The sequence below is a fragment of the Eutrigla gurnardus genome, assembly GCF_963514095.1.
Source record: "Eutrigla gurnardus genome assembly, chromosome: 19".
Classification (NCBI taxonomy): Eukaryota; Metazoa; Chordata; class Actinopteri; order Perciformes; family Triglidae; genus Eutrigla; species Eutrigla gurnardus.
Window position 1 is genome coordinate 4,425,974 of NC_139930.1, and position 18,809 is coordinate 4,444,782.

The window sequence follows — 18,809 nt, forward strand, 5'->3', positions numbered from 1 at the left end:
ACTCTGTCACTGTGGGTATTCTAACCACTTCACCTAGGTAAGAAGCCAAGTGAGATCGTATTTGCATATAAAATAAGTAATCCTTGTTGTCAATTCGATATGAATTTAAAAGTTCAGCAAACGATTTCAGTTTTCTGTCCCTGGGATTTATCAAGTCACCAATAGTTCTTATACCCTTACTTTCCCAAAGTTCATTTTTGAGAGGTTTGCCATTCAAGGTAAATTTATAGTTGTTCCATAAGGGGATCTTTGGAGAGTTATTGACTTTAAAGTTAATCATCTCTAGGATTTTTTTCACCATAGAGCAAGAAAAGTTAATCAGAGGGTTGTCGATTTTATTGCATATCGGAGCATACCACAACCCTTGTAATGAAAGCTTATCTTTTTGTATATCCAATACTTCCTGTTCAATGCTTTCCCAGCTAGTATCTCTAAATTCAGCTCCGTAACCCCACTTCAAAGGATATCTAGCATTAAATGCTATATAGTATTTGTATACATTTGGGAGGCCAAGGCCCCCTGATCCCCTGTCCACGTACAGGTTTTTTATACTGACCCGAGGGGACTTGTTATTCCAGATAAAGTTTCTGAAAAGAACTTCAACATCTTTGAAAATGTTTTTATCTAGAGGAAGTGGGATGGCAGCCATAAGAAAATTTATCCTCGGTAGGACATTCATTTTTATAGTATCTATTCGGCCCCAGATAGTTAATGGGAGGCTTTTCCACCTTTCAATATCTACCTTGATGTCATTAATAAGGTTTTTCAAATTAAATGAGGCGATATCTTGAGGGTTCGATTTCAAAATTAAACCCAGATAACGCATTCCCTCAGGAGACCATTTGAATGGCAAACCAGTAATATGTGACTTAAGACAGTAAGGATTTAAAGGTAAAGCTTCAGATTTCTCCCAATTCACCTTATAACCCGAGATGGAGCCAAAATCTTCCACTATCTCCAGAATATGTTTAAGGGAGGTCGATGGGTCAGATACTGTCAATAATATGTCATCCGCAAAAAGACTTAGTTTTATTTCTGTTACAGGGGCTGGGACACCTTTAATATTCTGATTATTTCTAATTGAAATGGCCAAGGGTTCCAATAATAAAATAAAAAGCAAAGGGCTTAAATTACACCCTTGAGGGGTCCCTCGATTAAGCGGAAATTGATTGGAAATTATACTGTTTGTAATAATTTTAGCTTTTGGTTGTGAATAAATCAAAGAGATATACTTAATAAAATTGGGACCAAATCCAAATTTAGACAATGTTTTGAAAAGGTAAGGCCATTCAATACGGTCGAATGCCTTTTCGGCGTCCAACGAAATAGCTGCAATAGCAATAGCTGGAGTAACAGATGAGTTTGCATAGTGCATTATATGAAGTAACTTACGCATGTTGTCTGCAATTTGCCTTGATTTTACAAATCCAATTTGATCTATATGGATAAGTTTAGACCCGTTTAGCTTAGCATGTTAAAAAATGAAGAAATACACCAACAACCATCTACTCAGAAACTGACTAACGTACTTGGGTATGTGATTGTGACTGTCGGGTGTCATTTTGCTGATCTATGATGTCAACGTCACATCCTGGTTAGATTCAGAAACCCAATGAAATCTCTCATTCAGCGTTCCTGGGGTTTACGCTCTGTCATCTAAAATAAGTGTGTGTTATTAGAATGTGAAACCTTCATGATTCAACAAATCCTTCTCACTCCCAACTCGTCAAATACCGACGCTTCTCAATCTGATACCAATGCCCCGAGGCGACTTTTAGTTTGTGTTTGAGAAGCCTTCAACTGACTCCACTGTGAACTCGTGAATGAGGCAAATGTATTCCCGAATTTGAGTTTGACGCTCGGACGCGGAGCCAGTCAGCATTGAGATATTCCTTGAGTCGTCACTCGTCAGTGAATCAGTAATGGAGGTAAAACGTAGCATGTAGCGTCTGTCGTCTCCTGGAGCTCCATGATAGTAATGATAGTATTTTACATTTCATGCAGAGACCGATCCAGATTGTATCCATGAGTACAAAGCAGAGCCCGTCTGTGGTATAAGCAACAAGGTCGCTGCCGTATGTATGCCGAGACCACGTTATTTTCAGTGTTTACGGAGCATCTACGCTGTTAGCATAGCCTAGCTTTGATCAATCCGAACTGCATTGCCAAAACAAAAATTCTGACTTTTTAACCAATAGTCGTCATAATGTCTTTACTTTGGCACAATCTTTATCCGTTTATTGTAATTAATTCACAGCAAAGTTTGGGTTAGGGTTAGGATTTTGGTACAAACTGATGTCGGTACAAATTTGCATGGCATTTGGTGTGAATGCACCATTAGGTGGTCTCAGCAGTCTTAGCATAAAGAGTGAGGTTGGATGAGCGAGATCAACACAGGACTTTAACCCAAGTCAACGTTGACTAATTTTACAGTAGTTTTGTTCCATAACTAACATGTTACCTAACACTACCTGTGTCTTTGTCTCTGCAGTCCCCAGCGCTGCTCCCCAGAACATCACCTTAGAGGTCGTCCTGTCCAGGGTGAGTCCCATATTTTATACTTGTATTCCTTCCTGTCTGTCTGCATCTGCACGTCCACCACCAACAACCGTCACCTCCAGAAGCCAAACATTCATGGCAACATTAACAGTAGAACATGAACATTTCTGCTTCGGAAACTTCCATTTCAGGACATTTTTTAATCCAATTCAAGGCACGACTTTTTAACATTTTACAGGGTGGAACAGACGTCTGAGTTTGTTACTCCAACCGTCACCTACATGAACCGTTTAACATTTAGATTTCCCAGGTTTCTCCACTTGACATATTCTGACACATTTCAACTCTGACGCCGTTGTCATTCAACGGTTCAGTTCTCTGGTGATCTGGCCTATTTTACTGATTGATGTGGTCTACATACATGTGTACCATCCAAGCTGCTAATGTGATTAATGGGATGAACATGCTGCAGAGGGCCAACGTATGTTCATGGGGAAAATCTTCATGTCCAACCGGCTCAGTGGACTCTTCTGTCTCTTATGATGTATAATTCAGGTACTCAAAAGCCCAAGGAGAAAAAAATCTAATTTTATTTCCCCTTCAAGGGCAATGTTCCTTTCAGTAGACATCGGATGCTTTCATAGAAACATGTTTGGGTCGGTCAAAGCAAACACAGGTCCATTTGCGGCATCAGTGTTGTTCATTTGGATCGATGGAACCGCCACCAAACAACTGAACAAAGAACACTTCTGAGTGTACCTATTTTAACTGGTACTCAGGATTGAAGAGCAGAAGTGGGATTGTAGCTATGATTTCAAAAGCTGAACAACTAATGCATCCATCTGTACAGAGAACGATCTCATTGATCTGTATTTAAGGCCACGTAGAAGCAGGTCAGCGCAGATATTTTTATTGACTAATAGGTCAAAAGCGGTTATCCGAGTGTGTGTGTCTATTTGCAGTCTAATGGTCTGTGTCCGTAGCATTGGTTTTCCCAACGTGGGTCCTGATGATTCGCCAAAACTGTCCAATCAACGAGATACCTGTCAGTCTGTATAGTTCATGGTTACTCCTCTTGATTTGTAAAGTAAAAATGCAGAAACCGGACCAGAACCAAAATGCAACAGACTATCTTCTGGTCCGTACCAAATTAACCCAACTACAGGGGTGAAAACATCCTTGAAATCCAACAGAAGCCACAAAGTCCACATATAACAGATGCAAAGGACAGAAACCCAACCAGTGTACGAGATGCATAGTGAGTACAACATGAAGTTAGGTATTGGAGTTTGGCTTGCTGATACGTCCACTTGTCATCACTGTCAGCAGCAGCAGATGCCGTTCCATAGCGCTCATGGAGGCTTTATGGTCCTTTAACGCCTTTAGTGCCTGATTGCCGCAATTTGTGTCAAAAATCACTCCTTCCCAGAGTCGTAACTTTGACTGGAATCTGAACACACGGACAAAATGGGCCCATTTCTAGATTCAGTATGATGTAAATTGCGAATAGACATCCACAAACCATCTATAACTCATAGAAAAAGATGCTCATATACCTCCAGAACTTGATGAGCATCATCTTGTTTTTAAGTTTTGCTCAGTATCAAAGGGGACATTGCAAACAGCAACTGTGAACAAACAACTTAAAACACTTCTAATGGTGCCAATTTACCAGGGGACATATTGTCTGAAATATATGTTAAATATACACAAAAGGACACAAACCAAACTTTTATCTCTCTCTCTTCACTTCACATAAACAGCATCCCAAACACACTTTCAAAGGCAGATTGTGTTGAGCTTAGATTTAGGTTTTACATTCTAAAGGCGTCTCCTTCACTGTTGTGGTGGACCTGACTGCATTCAGGTCATATCAGGGGATCTACATCTACATGTGCACAGTGATGTGAGCAGCGATCCGGCCTCCTACATAAACCACCAGCTCCCTGTAAGAATCCTGCTGACTGCACACAATCGGTTGTGATGATCCAGGGAAAAGAAAGTGTAAAAGTCTGCTGCCCAAGTGTGTACGAAGCCACAGGGACTCACTGTTTGATCCTAGTGTCGCGTCAGGAGATTTACATAATTACTGCAGGTATCCCCCCAAACGATGCAGATTTGATCCTCTTGCTGAGTCTTAAGCTTTAATTTCACATTTAACAGCTGTGAGTATATAGAATAGTAGAGGTGTTTATGGAATGGATTAAAAAAAAAAGAAAAAGCATTCGATGCTATACAAATTTAAGTAAAACAAAGTTTGTAATACCTGTAAATCAGTAATTCGACAATCAAGTATCAATTGATCGATCAGAGACATAAGTAATGCATTACAAATCATTTCAATGTTATATATCACAAAATATATCTTGAGAAAGATTTCACTATATGTTCTGCAACTCTAATGCAGTTTTAATGCTACATTTCAAATTGATCGTATGTGAACTACTTTATTTCAAGACTGCACAGATAATAATGTGCAAATCATAAAACGATTTATGTCCCAACTGTACTCTCACTGGATATTTGAATTATAGTTTAAAGACTAAATGTGTGTATGTCAAAGGAGTTTAAGTGTGTGGAATGCTCGTGACAAGGAATTAATGAATAGCTCACTTTGTAAATATGAAATAATGCTTAAAAACAAGTTGGTAAACATGCGTAAAAACTGGGGTATGATAGTTTTGTTTATTGTGTTTGAAACCTTTTGGATCATTGTTACAGTTTCTGTTCAGACTTGTTGGGTTTTTTTGTTCTTAAATAGCCTTAACTTATTTATAAATTAGCTGCTTATTATGTTATAGAGAGTAAAAAAGTTGCTTCAGCCTACACTGTTTCGGTCCACAATTGTTTGTAGCTTGTCTTCGTTTTCCATTTAAGGTCATGCCTGGTTGTTATTAGTCGTTATTATGTGTATTCCTTTGGAACATGTTAATAAGGACCACAATAGCAGTAGAATTATATCACTAAAATGTACCATAGTTACATGAAGTTTGTTTTTTCTTGCTGCAGCATGTTGTATTTAACATCTAGATGATTATGCCTGTGCATGTTTGAACTCCTTTATATACTGTTGTGTAGTTTCATCTGTAGTTCTCTCTGATCTTTAACATTTCAGACAAATGTAGTGAGTAAAAAGTACAATATTTACCTCTGTAGTGGAGTAGAAGTGGAGTAGCCTTCTTCAGCAGACACAACCTCCTATGAGATAGTTTTATTGGTTGAACGCTGCAGCTGATGGAAATGATCTTATGTATCGCAACATTCATTATGTTTCATACCAGAGTTCAAATTAATTTGTTTTCTGATTCGCCACAGCTAAACGTGAAAATGCCTTTACATTTCTTGATCAGTTATTTCCCCATTCATTTAATTAAGGATATAATTAAAGTGACAGAGTAGGAGAGAAACCTTTTACATCTTTTATTGTTTTAATACAAATACTGATACTAATAACTCATATTATAAACCACTCAGCCAGAACAAATGGTTCCTGTACCTCTAAACAGGACACAGATTCTCAAAACAAACAAATGATTAATCAATGTTTTTGGCTCACAAGGCGTAAGGTAAAGCTCCGACTTTCATGTAGACCCTGTAACTGCTGGTCCAACTTGCATCTAGACCCTGTACCTGCTGGTCCAACTTGCATCTAGACCCTGGACCTGCTGGTCTGACTTGCATCCTTTCCACAATCCAGCTGGCTCGACTTGCACAAAGGCTTGGACCTCGTTGATAGGCGTAGGTTTTTTGGGGGGCGGGGAATTTACCTATCAGGACCCTAATAATAGTGTACTGTTGTACACTTTTGCCTCCACACTTTCCATATTATCATCTTGCTGGCACCCTACACATTTGCCTGAACTTCCTCCACCTCTGGTTGGTGTTTACTCGTTTTCTCATCAGGTTTCTTTTTGTCTCTCAGAAAGCAGCAGCATAGAACATGATGAACGTTTCCACAGTCGATGTGAACGGCTCATAATTTATGACCATGAGGAGGTTCAGACTGTCTGTGGACAGCTGACCTCATTTACTTTCTGTCCACTTATTTTCCTGCAGGTGATTGATAATTCTCTGCTGATCGGCTCTCGGGTCATGGTTGATCGATCGGTGATGTCAGAGCGGCTTGACAGTTTCAAGCCTCACGATAACAACTTCCAAAGTCTTCCTCCATTTTAAAAAGTTGGCCAATGCTGCTTATTTGTGTCGTCATTGTGGTTTGATCACTGATGAAAACTTGATAATACCAAACATTCTTAAGCAGCAGGTGGATGAAGTCCAGCCACCTCTACCCTGACCTCTCTATAAGGACAGTTCATTAATGACAAAGAAGGGAAATGATTATTAGTCCCAATTTGAACATTATCAGCCAATCAGAAGGGTTATCCCCATTCTAGTACTTCAGGTGGCCAAACTTCACGTACCAGGTTGTGAAAGTGAAAAGTTAACATTGTTAATTGAAACAAAACAACTTGAAGTTCAGGCAACTTGGTTATGTTTTGGAAAAGATCGGTTAGATAACTAACCGATAACTTCCATATGTGGCGTCAAGCACATAATTAATGTAACAAAAGTGCAGTAAAATAATTCACCATTTACTTTTAGTTTCACATGGGACAACAGCCTTCTAAGTGAAAGTCCTGTGTTTGTTCCACCTCGACCTCCTTCCATAGCCCCCTACTGTACGTCACCTCTTCTGCTCCGTCAGAATGACTACAATCAGAAGAGGTGGACTTGGTGTATCGGTATCGAGCGTGTGAACAGATGATTGTAGCCTTCTGAGCGGCCTAGCAGGTACAGCAAGCTTATCTAATCCACAGTCTGATTCAGTCAGAGGCTTAAAAGGTAAAAAAAAAAAAGGAAGAAATAAGAGTTTGTTTGACTTAATTATTTTTTTGGCACGTTTGCAGCAGCCACTGAAAATCCAAGAAACACTTTGATGAAGCATGAAATTGTTAAATTTCACCCATTTAGTCTGTCTGTCTCTGCTCTGTATCGTCACCACATCATTGCCAGTCGGTACTGTGACTTTGACCATCCCACTACGTTGATTTGAGAATGTATTTTACTCCTACTGTTATTGCTTTAATAGGAGCATGCATAGGCGTAGTATCACTCCTGTTTCTGGGTTTTCGTAGAAGAGAATGCGTGATAAATGCCGAGTGCTCCAATATTGTTACCCCAAAGCTGTGTGAGATAGTGATGGAAGGTAGTTAAAAGCAAGTAGACGATACTCTTAGCAGAAGAGATGGCAGTTGTGGTCATTTTGCCTGAAGATAAAATTAAAACATAAGAACTACACAATGGATAATGTTCTCATTTAATGGGAAAAAACAGCATGAGACCTCCAATCTGTGCTGAACTCCTGCTTCCCCCAGATCACTGCTTAACTGACACTGTGTGTGTGTGTGTGTGTGTGTGTGCAGGTCCAGCCTCAGTCAGTTTCTCTTCTGCTTGTAGCTGAAGGAGAAAGTTGTGAATCTGTCTGCTCTCGTCAAGTTTGTGCCGTCAAACCAACTTTTCAGACAAATCTGACATTTCCTCAACTTTCCTCCAGTCAGTGGACTGTGACTGTCAGTGTGTGTGTGTGTGTGTGTGTGTGTGTGTGTGTGTGTGTGTGTGTGTTGTTAAATGCTCGGTTGAACACTCAGCCAGAGTTTACAGTATGTCAGAATCCTCCAGAGAGTCCACTTCGGGTCACCGTCTCTGTGGCTGTCAGAGTCGGGATCAGGAGTGGATGCTGGGGGAGATCCGGCACGCTACAAACCTTGAACTCCACTCGTGGTGGAAGAAGTGCTTCTAAGATTGTTGCCGTTGCCAGAGCGATGAAACCTCCCCGTGTCCCTGCAGGAGTCAGCCACGGGACTCATTGGCGGTTTCATTGACGCGTTAATTAAAAGAAGCAGCGGTGAAAGGTCCAGCTGGGCTCAGTGGGAAGGGTTCCTTTGACTTGTGAGGACGTTAAAAAGGTTTGACAGGGTCCATTATGAAACCTCTTAAGTTAATATGTGTTGAGGCTGGCCGGGAAGTACTTCATTCTTGTCTTCCAACATACATCCAGTCTCCTTTCACCAGACACACTTCCCCACTGGTGATTTTTCACCGACGACAAAAAAAACGTGTATTTAACGGATTTTAGAAGGACTTTGAAGGATTCTGATGAACTGTGTCACTAAATAATACACTCTCACAATGAAACTGCTTGTTTTTATGGTTCAAAGCAAAACATATTTTGTCATGGATTATGTTCACACTTGACATAGCACAAATTAGCTTCAAACAAGTCCGTGGAAATGTGGGCACAGAGGAGGCCTGCGTGGTGGACAGGTAGACAAACATCGGACTTTCACCCAGGAGGGCGATGTTCTTGCCCCCTCTGAACGATTTGTTTTTATGGCTTTTTTTGTTTGTTTTAATTTTAAGCCATACCATAATGACTTTTACTCAACCTAATTATGTCGTTTTATCTTATTCATTTTTCATGTGTTAAAACTGAGACCATTTAGTTTGGAAAGATCATTAAGACATTATCTGAGTTGTATGGGAATGTCATGTTGTTGGAGAAAGTGTTCTCTGACCTGGTTTTCTCCGCTTTCATCAACATGAATCCAAAAATGGAAACATCTGCATCCTCCAATGTGTCGCTTGCCTAGTTATTTATTCGTCATCATTCTTCAAGAGTTTGACAGAAATCCCGATATGATAAGAATTCTCCAAGCAGCCTCCCGTGAGCAGCATAATCTGACCTTTAAATAGAACCTATGTCAAGGAAGGCTTTTACACAGCAGTGTTACAGCGTAAGTCTGAGAATCGGTCGTTTCACACGGCAGCCAGTATTGCTAGGAGATGCTGTGAGAATGTCACACTGTAGACCCTATGAAAGTTGGTGCAGCATGTTGTTTGTTTGTTTTTTTGAGAATTTAGTCCATTCAGAAGAGTCATCTTGTTGTCCATTCATAGAGTGACTACCTGTTAAAGTTAGTTGTTCCACTAGATGATGGTTGGTCACCAGTAAGGTGGATCGTTAGTGTCAAAGTCACTTGTTGGTCACCTGAGTCGTTAGTCCGTCAGATTAAAGTCAATCATAGCCTTTTTCTCAACCTATATAAGTGGTTTGTTGCCCAAATGTAACTTCCTGCGAAGACGGAATTTTATTTTGAAAATACGTTATGTATGTAGCGTGTATTGCGACACCTCACTGCCTGAGCTGCATTAGATGACACATTCCTGTACGACTGTGTTTAAAAAGAGGGAATTGTAGCATTGGCTGTCTCTATTTATCCTGAAGTCCCAAATATGATGATCCCATACAATGAAGCTGAATTGTGGCGGATTATTTTAGTCATATCATAAAAATATGTCTTATCATAGTCTGCTGGAGTGGATTTAAACCTAGGCGACCGCTGTTCATGCTATGTGGGACCAAAATCCAACATTTACTTTAATAGAGGTTAACTTAAACATCATAACAGTAATAATATTAGTAATAGTACTATATTTGCCAAATTGAAAAATGGTATTTGACAATAAAAATGCATGTATCTGTTACATATTAAGGTCTTCCAGACACCGAGTGGTTTCCCCTTTTCTGCCTGCGTCTGGTCCAAATCTGCAGCAGCAGCACAATGTATTTTTACAGCAGGTCTCTAATGTGGAAACGGCGCTTCCATGAAATATATTAAAGGCAAACTGAGGCAAACGACATTTCGCTATTACTAAAAATGGACTCAATTAATTAAATGAATTTTCTTATGACAGGGCAGAACATTATCTGGGGGGGTTTATTGCAGTAATAGAAATGTATGTAATATAACATCGTTTCAATGGCTGCAGTTATTTCAGGATGGTTTCTGATCCATGCAGAGCTGCTGGACATGACCTTTACTGTGTCAGTGGGAAGAAGAAAGTTTTGACTTTAAAAGTTTCAGGCACCTTGACACACACACACACACACACACACACAGTTAAATGTGTATATCTTTCGGTCTGTCAGATCTACACACACACGTCTTCCTTTCATCTGCTCATTCATTCATCACATTATTCCCACAGCTTGAAATAGCAGATGTCCTCTCTGCCTCCGCCTTCTCTCTGTCATCCACCTATGACGATGTCACTGAACAGCAGATCATTGCGGTTAATCATCTCCACCTCTGGTGTTTTTGCCAGAGTCGCCGTGGTAACGGGATGATTACGCTCTCAGAAACAAAAGCAAACAAAAAAACGCAGAAACGTAATCGTTCGTCGGCTCTGTTTCCCCTCAAACAGTCTTCTCCTCTGAATCCAGCGTGACTTTGATTTTGCTTTGAAGCCCCGCCCAGCTCGTTAGTGGCTAATTAGCTCAAATGGGAGCAGGAAGTCACAGGACCCCCCCTGAATCTTTTATTTCCCACCTGGAAGGTCTTTAAATTTTCTTGAGGTTAAGACAGCGTTAACAATAAAACTATATATATGGAGAAAGCTTAGTATCCACCACTGAACGCTGAACTACATCCCCCATGATGCTTTCTTACATTTCTTGAATTCCAGGAAAAACAACAACAAATGCAGCCATTTAAAGTGACATTTACAGGATTCAGAGAAGTGTGAGAGACATGTCTCCCACCCCCCGGTGGAAATTACACCCTTGAGTGATCTATAAATTTATGCAAGATCATTTTGTAACCATGGTAACAATTGCACACATCAGTATGTATGCAGGGATTTCCCTGATCCCCAGAATAAAGAGCATTTAAGGCAAAGGGGGTGGTGTGTAAGCGGGAGCGATAAATTGATTGATAGATTTTTCAACAGAAAAAGAATGAATTGGTTGCAGCCACTCAAATGTGAGGATTTTCTACTTTCCTCTGTTTGTATAAGTGAATATCTTTTGGTTTGTAACATCCCTGAATTTTCACGATGGGCAGATTTACCTGATATTTTAACAAAAATCCATTAAAAAACACATTTAGTAAAAAAAGATGTTTAACAAACGTTTGCAATATGTCAACATGAACACAATGGACCAAAATAAAATAAAACTATGAATAACCCATGTGCACTCATTCTCACACACACACACACACACACACACACTGTGCAGCATGGTGTCGCATGTTGAATGGCAGAGCAAATAGAGACAGTCTGCCCTCCATGTGATTGCTCCTTTTACCCAGAGGACATTAACACACACACACACACGCACGCACGCACGCACACACACATGCAAACATTCAATGGGATTGCAGCTCTCACCCAGAGGACATGAACAAACAATCACAGATTGAATCCAGGGAGTGTTTACTCACCTGGCCCTGTGTGTGTGTGTGTGTGTGTGTGTGTGTGCGTGTGTGTGTGTGTGTGTGTTTGTGTGTGAGTGTGGAGGTCACAGGGTGGATGAGGTGCTCTGTATGCAGCTCTCACACTCCAGCTCAGCATACAGAAACAGAAAAGAAGCCCACTGAATTAATTCTAGATTCAGTTTAAAGTTTTGTTTTTCCTAAATGGTTTTCATCCATCGACCGGACAAACTGCTCAGAAGAGCAAAGAGTCAGCTGGAAATACAATAACACTGGCTGCACCTTAACGAAACTCACACAAGTTAATTTACGTTTAAAAGTTAAAACTTTAATACATATCGATAAAACAAATAAGCAACTACAGAGTTTTGTATAAAATAGCTTCTACATGAACTGGACTGAAAGTTGTTTTTTTATTCTGCAACACAACTTGATAGAACGTTGACACTTGATGAATGTTATGATGAAGACTCATTATCATCTGTGTTATCTTCATCATCTATTGGCTGACCTCGGCGTGTCCTTAGAAGGAAACTGTAAACAGGCAGCAGCTCTCTGTCTGTTTAAAAGCAATGAACAGGGCCGTGGCTTCACTTGCCCCATTGCTTCAAAATGTCAACTACTTCTGAATACAAAGCAGCTGCAGGAGGGAATTCCACTGCAGAAATGTTCTGCTCCACTCAAGACAGAAAAAAAATGGAGAAATTATTCAGTGTTACAGAACAGCCTGAAGCCACTTCACCTCTAATTTACACAAGCAAAGCAAGTTCATCTGAAACCTTCTTAATTGATCCATAGAGCCCAGTTAGTTCAGTGGGCACTGTGTAAGAGACGAAACTCAACAACTGGTATATATGACCATCTCTCTGTAGCCCCTTTCACACAGACAATTCCACCTTAATGGCGGAAAGGCGAGTCAAAACCTAAACCTAAAAAACATAAAGGTAGTAGCAGGAGTAATAAAAGGTAGTAGCAGCACTAATAACAGTAGAAGCAGCAGTAATAATGGTAGTAACAGCAGGGATAACTGCAGTAGCAGCAGTAATGCAGGTAGTAGCAGCAGCAGTAATAACAGTAGTAGCAGCAGTAATAAAGGTGGTTGTAGCAGCAGTAATAATGGTAGTAGCAGTAGTAATAGCATTAGTAGCAGCAGCAAGAATGACATTAACAGCAGTAACAGCAGTAGTAGATGCAATAATAGCAGTAGTAGCAGCAGTAATAGCAGTAGTAGCAGCAGTAATAATGGTAGTAGCAGCAGTAATAAAGGTAGTAGCAGCAGTAATAGCAGTAGTAGCAGCAGTAATAGCAGTAGTAGCAGCAGTAATAATGGTAGTAGCAGCAGTAATAAATGTAGTAGCAGCAGTAATAGCAGAAGTAGCAGCAGAAATAATGGTAGTAACAGTAATATAGTAGTAGCAGGAGTAATAGCAGTAGTAGCAGCGGTAATAAAGGTAGCAGCAGCAGTAATACATGTAGTAGCAGCAGTAATAGCAGTAGTAGCAGCAGAAATAATGGTAGTAACAGTAATATAGTAGTAGCAGCGGTAATAAAGGTAGCAGCAATAATGATAGCTTTACAGCAGTGACAGCGATAATAATAATAAATAACAATAGCTTTAATTTATATATATTTTATTTATAGCAACTTCCACGAAACCCAAGGGCACTTTGCAAAAATGGAGAACAAAAGAAAAAAAAATAGACAACAAACTGGCAAACAAAACTTGGTGATATAGAGCTGTGTGGTTGGCATATGAGTGGAATTGGACACCATGTTGGCGGACGATCTGACCAAGAGTGAGCATATAGATTATGAAGAGGAGGGGTCCAAGCACATGGCCTTTAGCCCCCCCAGCCCCTTGGTTGACGGGGGCTGGGGGGGAGTGGGAGTTGCAGAGGGGGACAGACTGTTTCCAGTAGCATAGTCCAAACTATAATAGTAGTAACAGCAGCAGAAATTTAAAAGCAGTAGCAGCAGAAGCAGTGGCATCAGCAAGAATAATTTAGCCAGTACTATCAGCAGTAGTAGCAGTAGAAGCAGCAAAAATAGTTTTAGTGGTAATAGTAGCAGCAGTAATAATAGCATCAGCAGTAATAGTAGTGGCAGTAATAGTAGCAGCACTAATAACAGTAGCAGCAGCAGTAATAGTAGTAGTAGTAATAGTAACAGCAGTAATAGCATCAGCAGTAATAGTAGCAGCAGTAATAATAGTAGCAGCAGCAGACAGTATGGTAATCGTAGCATTAGATGCTGATATGTATTCCCAGTGTTGTTATTGATGATAACAGTGTACTGTTTCCATCTCAGGATGCTTGTTGTACTTGATGCTGAGGAGGAATACTTCCCTCCCAGTAAAGACTCCGTGTGGATGCGTTGTTGTCCTCCTTCATGGATGGTTTACGTCTTTGTGTCTCTGTGGGAGTTGTTCCGACATGAATTTAACTTCTGTATCGTTTCCATGGAGACCTCACATCCTGCCGTGGCCTGTCAAATTGGCTAATTAGTTAATGAAGCGCATTGTGACGTGCGGCCAGAGAGAGTATATGAAGGAATTTGGCCGACACACATTTATTCAATTTGCCCCGTCCTTTCCCTCTCCCTCCATCCTTCTGCCTCTCCTCTCCTCTCCGCTCCCTCCTCCCTCTCGGTAATCAGTTCTGCTGTAATCAATTAGCAGGATGAGGAGCAGCAGAGGGAACAGGTGCAGCTAAATGTTAATGAATTCTTCTGTGGCCGTTGTCACAGTAACACTGGCTGAATATTTAAACCGCTTGTTGGCCCTATGACTTACACCACAGCTGATGGAGGGATACACACACCATCACTCTTGAGTGTGTGTGTGTGTGTGTGTGTGTGTCTGTGTGTCTGTGTGTCTGTGTGTGTTAATATGACACAAACAACAGATGTGTGAATGTGTGTGATACAATCTGTACATGTGTAAGTGGCCGCCTGGTTTGGAGCTTGTGCGTGTTTTGCATATAATGACCATCCACCTCTATTCAAGTTGTTTGTGAAAATTGGACCACAACAACGGAAATACCTCTTTCTGATTGGTGGGTGGGAAAGGATATTATTTTTATGGGAACAAAAAATAATGTTAACATTCAGCGGTTCTCACAAAATGCATTGAGGCCTAATAAATACATCTCTGTAAATATTCCCGAAGCAAATAGTATACAAAAGTGATACGGATTTGAATCCATCCATCTTTGCTTGCTGTCTTCCTTGAATAATTCTACAGTTCGGGGTGCATTCCTGTCAGCCCAGTAGTAATCCTTTGTGGTTTATCATGTCACCATAGATGGACGTCCTACTTTGATGCAGTGTTGTTGAAGTTGTTAAGTTGTTAAAAACGTCCACATATTAGGGCTCATAGAGCGTCAGCCTCAGTGCCTCTCTGGCTGAGCTGCTGACTCCCCACCATCCCTCCTAGTGCATTCCCATACAACTACACTGCTCTCTCAATTATGTGGCCAGACCAAAGGTTGTAGTTTTCAACATGTGAAACGACAAGTCCTTTTCCTACCGTTGTTTCCTTTTAGACACAGATTGTCCGACACACATTTCGTTTGAAGCACGCACAGAGAGTGTTGTCTTGATTTCTCATATTTATTTAAAACAATAATCTCCGGTTGACTTTCCAGGAAAAATAAGAAATAACAAAAGAAAAATGTCGCTATTTATGCGACCAAGATCACTTCTAACGTTACAAACAATGACTTAGTACCAGTTAAACAAAGCAGTCGATCTAGATGTGATAAATGTACTAAAATGCGGTCAGAAAACTGTTTGCTCTGTATCTCTCCTCACCTGAACAAAGGAACTATGCCTCCCTTATAAGGACATTAACTGGATCAGAGCAGGACCTGGACCGACACATAATTGGCTGGTGAAACACAGGTAACAATCACCACACAATAAATAATAGTCCAGAATCTAACTTAGGTACGTATTTCATTAATTTTATAATTCATAATTTTAGCCATAACTCGAAACAAAGTTACTTTAAAAGTAATATAAACCAAAATGCTCTAAATGGCTCCAACATACCGGCCCCTAATTGTGATGCTACAGCTAAACAATTACCTTCATTAAATTATATGGAGCCAGATTACAAGTTCAAATATAAACCAACAAAATATTCCGAAGTATATCGGATCAAAAATTGCTAACACATCATTTCCAATTATTCAATATGCAAATACATTCGTCCCACTTGAATCCCCCCCAGAGTTCATGCTGCAGAAGTCCTTTTTGTGGTACAATCACCACCTGCAGCCCTTAGGCAAGAACGATAGTCCAGTCAGTGTAGGGCTCATGTATGCAAAGGGGCAAAGGGCAAGGGGAAAAAGGGATAGTGTGTGCAGGGGCATGGCAAGATGGGCAAAAGGGATGGTGTGTGCAGGGGCATCACATTAAGCTCAGTTTTCCGCTTCAGAAAGCAAGCAGAGCTTATCGATGGGCCTTTGCAGGGTATTCGTCTTTGTTTTGACTAAAACACTCCGGACGAGACCTTTGGGCCCAGGCAGGGTCTTTACTACACGGCCAAGGGGCCATGAGTTCCTTGGTGCAGTTTCATCTACGATGACCACCACGTCATTGATGTTCAGGTTTCTTCTCGTGTTGGTCCACTTTTGCCGTTGCTGCATGAGTGGCAGATATTCTTTAATCCATCTTTGCCAGAACAGATCTGCAATGTACTGGACTTGTTTCCATCTCTTTCTACTGTAGATGTCGTCTTTGCAGAAGAGTGCAGTTGGCATGAGGGGTTTAGCTTTCAGTTGTAGTAGATGGTTCGGTGTAAGGGGTTCTAGATCGTTTGGATCAGTCGATACAGTCGTGATAGGCCTGTCATTGAGAATCGACTCGACTTCACATAAAGCCGTCTGGAGCATGTCGTCGTCCACTGATTGCTGTTTTAACACTGATGAAAGAACCTTTTTCACCAGTCTGATCAATCGTTCCCACACTCCTCCAAAGTGGGCTCCTGATGGAGGATTGAACAGCCACTTCACTCTACTGGTCAGCAGGGAATCTTGGATTTTTTGATGGTCCAGCTGTTTCAAAGCAGACTCCAGTTCCTTCTGAGCACCCACAAAGTTGGTGCCACAGTCTGTTCTGATGGTGAGTACTGTTCCTCTCCGACATAGAAACCGCCGAATGGCATTGATGCAGGAGGCGGTATCCAAGGTACTCGCCACTTCCAGGTGAACAGCTCGACTCACCAGACACGTAAATATGACTCCCCATCGTTTGACCTGTGATCGACCTCTTTTCACTTCAATAGGTCCGAAGTAATCAATGCCCACATGAGAGAATGGTGGAAGGTCTGGCTGAACACGATCCTCAGGTAAGTCCGCCATTTTCTGCTCACCAACTCTTGCTTGCATGCGTCTACAGAAAATACAAGACTTTATGATTTTCCTGGCAAGAGAGTTAGAAGAGGGTAACCAGAACTTCTGGCCTAGCCTGGAGAGCATGTGGTTCCTTCCTGCGTGTCCAACCTGCTGATGGATGTGACGCAGGATCAACTCAGAGATGTGTGAGTCTTTGGGAAGTATAATCGGGTTCTTTAAGCTTGTTGGTAAAGCTGATTTACTTATCCTTCCTCCAATCCTTATTATTCTGTCATCGAGAATCGGATCCAATTTCCGAATGGAACTATCAGTTTTGACAGGTTTGCCTTTCCTCAGGAGTGTGAGTTCTGAGGCGAAGTAGTGCTGCTGTTCGTAGCATATTATTGACTTCTCTGCTTCGTCCAAGTCATCAACAGATAGGCCCTTTTGTTCATCTGAAGGTTTGGTGTAAGTCACACACTCCTTTGCCCTTTGGCCTTGAAGTAGCAGGAGTCTTTTAAGTTTTAGCATCCAGCCAACAGCCCTCTGTAGTTTTGTCCAGGAGGAGAAATGTTCAATGAAGTTGCTGGTTGCACTTTTGCTTATACTTAAGCAACTCACGGAAATGTCCCCTTTTATTTCTGGATCGTCTGATGGAATGTGGCGAATATCCTCTGGCAATTTAGGCCATTCAGTTTCCCTTTGTGACAGGAAGTCAGGGCCCTTCAGCCATGTTGCTGAACTCAAAAACGGTTCTATCTTCAATCCCCGTGAAGCATAGTCTGCCGGATTGTCCTTTGAACTCACGTGCCTCCATTGACTTTCTTTGGACAAGTTGTGGATCGTGGCAACTCTGTTGGCAACGTAAGTATGAAAACGTTTTGTCTTGTTGTGAATGTATTTCAGGACAGATGTACTGTCTGTCCAAAAGGTAGAATCTTGTAATTCCATGTGGAGTTCCTTTTGTAGCATCCTGTCTACTTTCACAGCCAGTGAAGCAGCAGCCAGCTCCAGCCTAGGGATGGTGATCTGCTTCAGTGGAATAACCCTGGATTTTCCTAGTACAAATGTCACTTGAACATTTGCCTTGTCGTTTGTGAGACGAAGGTAGCTTGCTGTTCCATATCCTATCTCACTAGCATCGCAGAAGTGATGCAGCTCAGCAGTCCTTGTGAGTCCAAAACTTTCAGGCTTCATGCACCTGTCCACTTCAAATCTGCTCAACTGGTCAAGTTCCTTAATCCATTGTTTCCATGGTTTAGCAAGATGTTCTGGGATCACTTCGTCCCATCCGCAGTTGTCCATACACAGCTTCTGTAAAATTTGCTTGGCTTTGAGGATGAAGGGTGAGAGGAATCCAAGTGGGTCATATATAGAACTGACAATAGAGAGGATAGTTCTTCGTGTAGGAACTCTGTCTTGGATGTCAACCATGAAGCTAAATGTGTCTCTCTGGATGTTCCACTGGATACCTAGAACCCTTTCAAGAGGTGGCTTCTCTTTGTCTAGGTCAAGCTGCACAACCGCCTTGGCTCTATGACCTTCAGGGACAGTTGTAAGTACCTCGTAGTCGTTGCTTACCCATTTAGTAAGAGTAAACCCTCCTTTGGCACATGCTTCTGTAAGGTCCTTTATTAGCTTGATTGCATGATTAGCTGAGGCCACAGACTTAAGACAGTCATCGACATAGAAGCTGTTC

At 41.2% G+C, this 18,809-nt stretch overlaps 2 protein-coding genes across 2 annotated transcripts in view; one reads left to right on the forward strand and one right to left on the reverse strand.

Annotated features, from left to right (window-relative positions):
• LOC311029323 (uncharacterized protein) overlaps positions 1-18,809 on the reverse strand; it is a 482,663-nt gene that overhangs the window by 193,024 nt on the left and 270,830 nt on the right. The window lies entirely within an intron of this gene.
• Positions 1-18,809, forward strand: part of dcc (DCC netrin 1 receptor) — a gene marked incomplete at its 5' end in the record, with an annotated part of 283,130 nt that overhangs the window by 161,607 nt on the left and 102,714 nt on the right. The window contains one exon of the mRNA XM_084035956.1: positions 2,492-2,541. Within this exon, the coding sequence (XP_083892082.1) occupies positions 2,492-2,541 (50 nt within the window). The remainder of the gene's footprint in view (positions 1-2,491; positions 2,542-18,809) is intronic.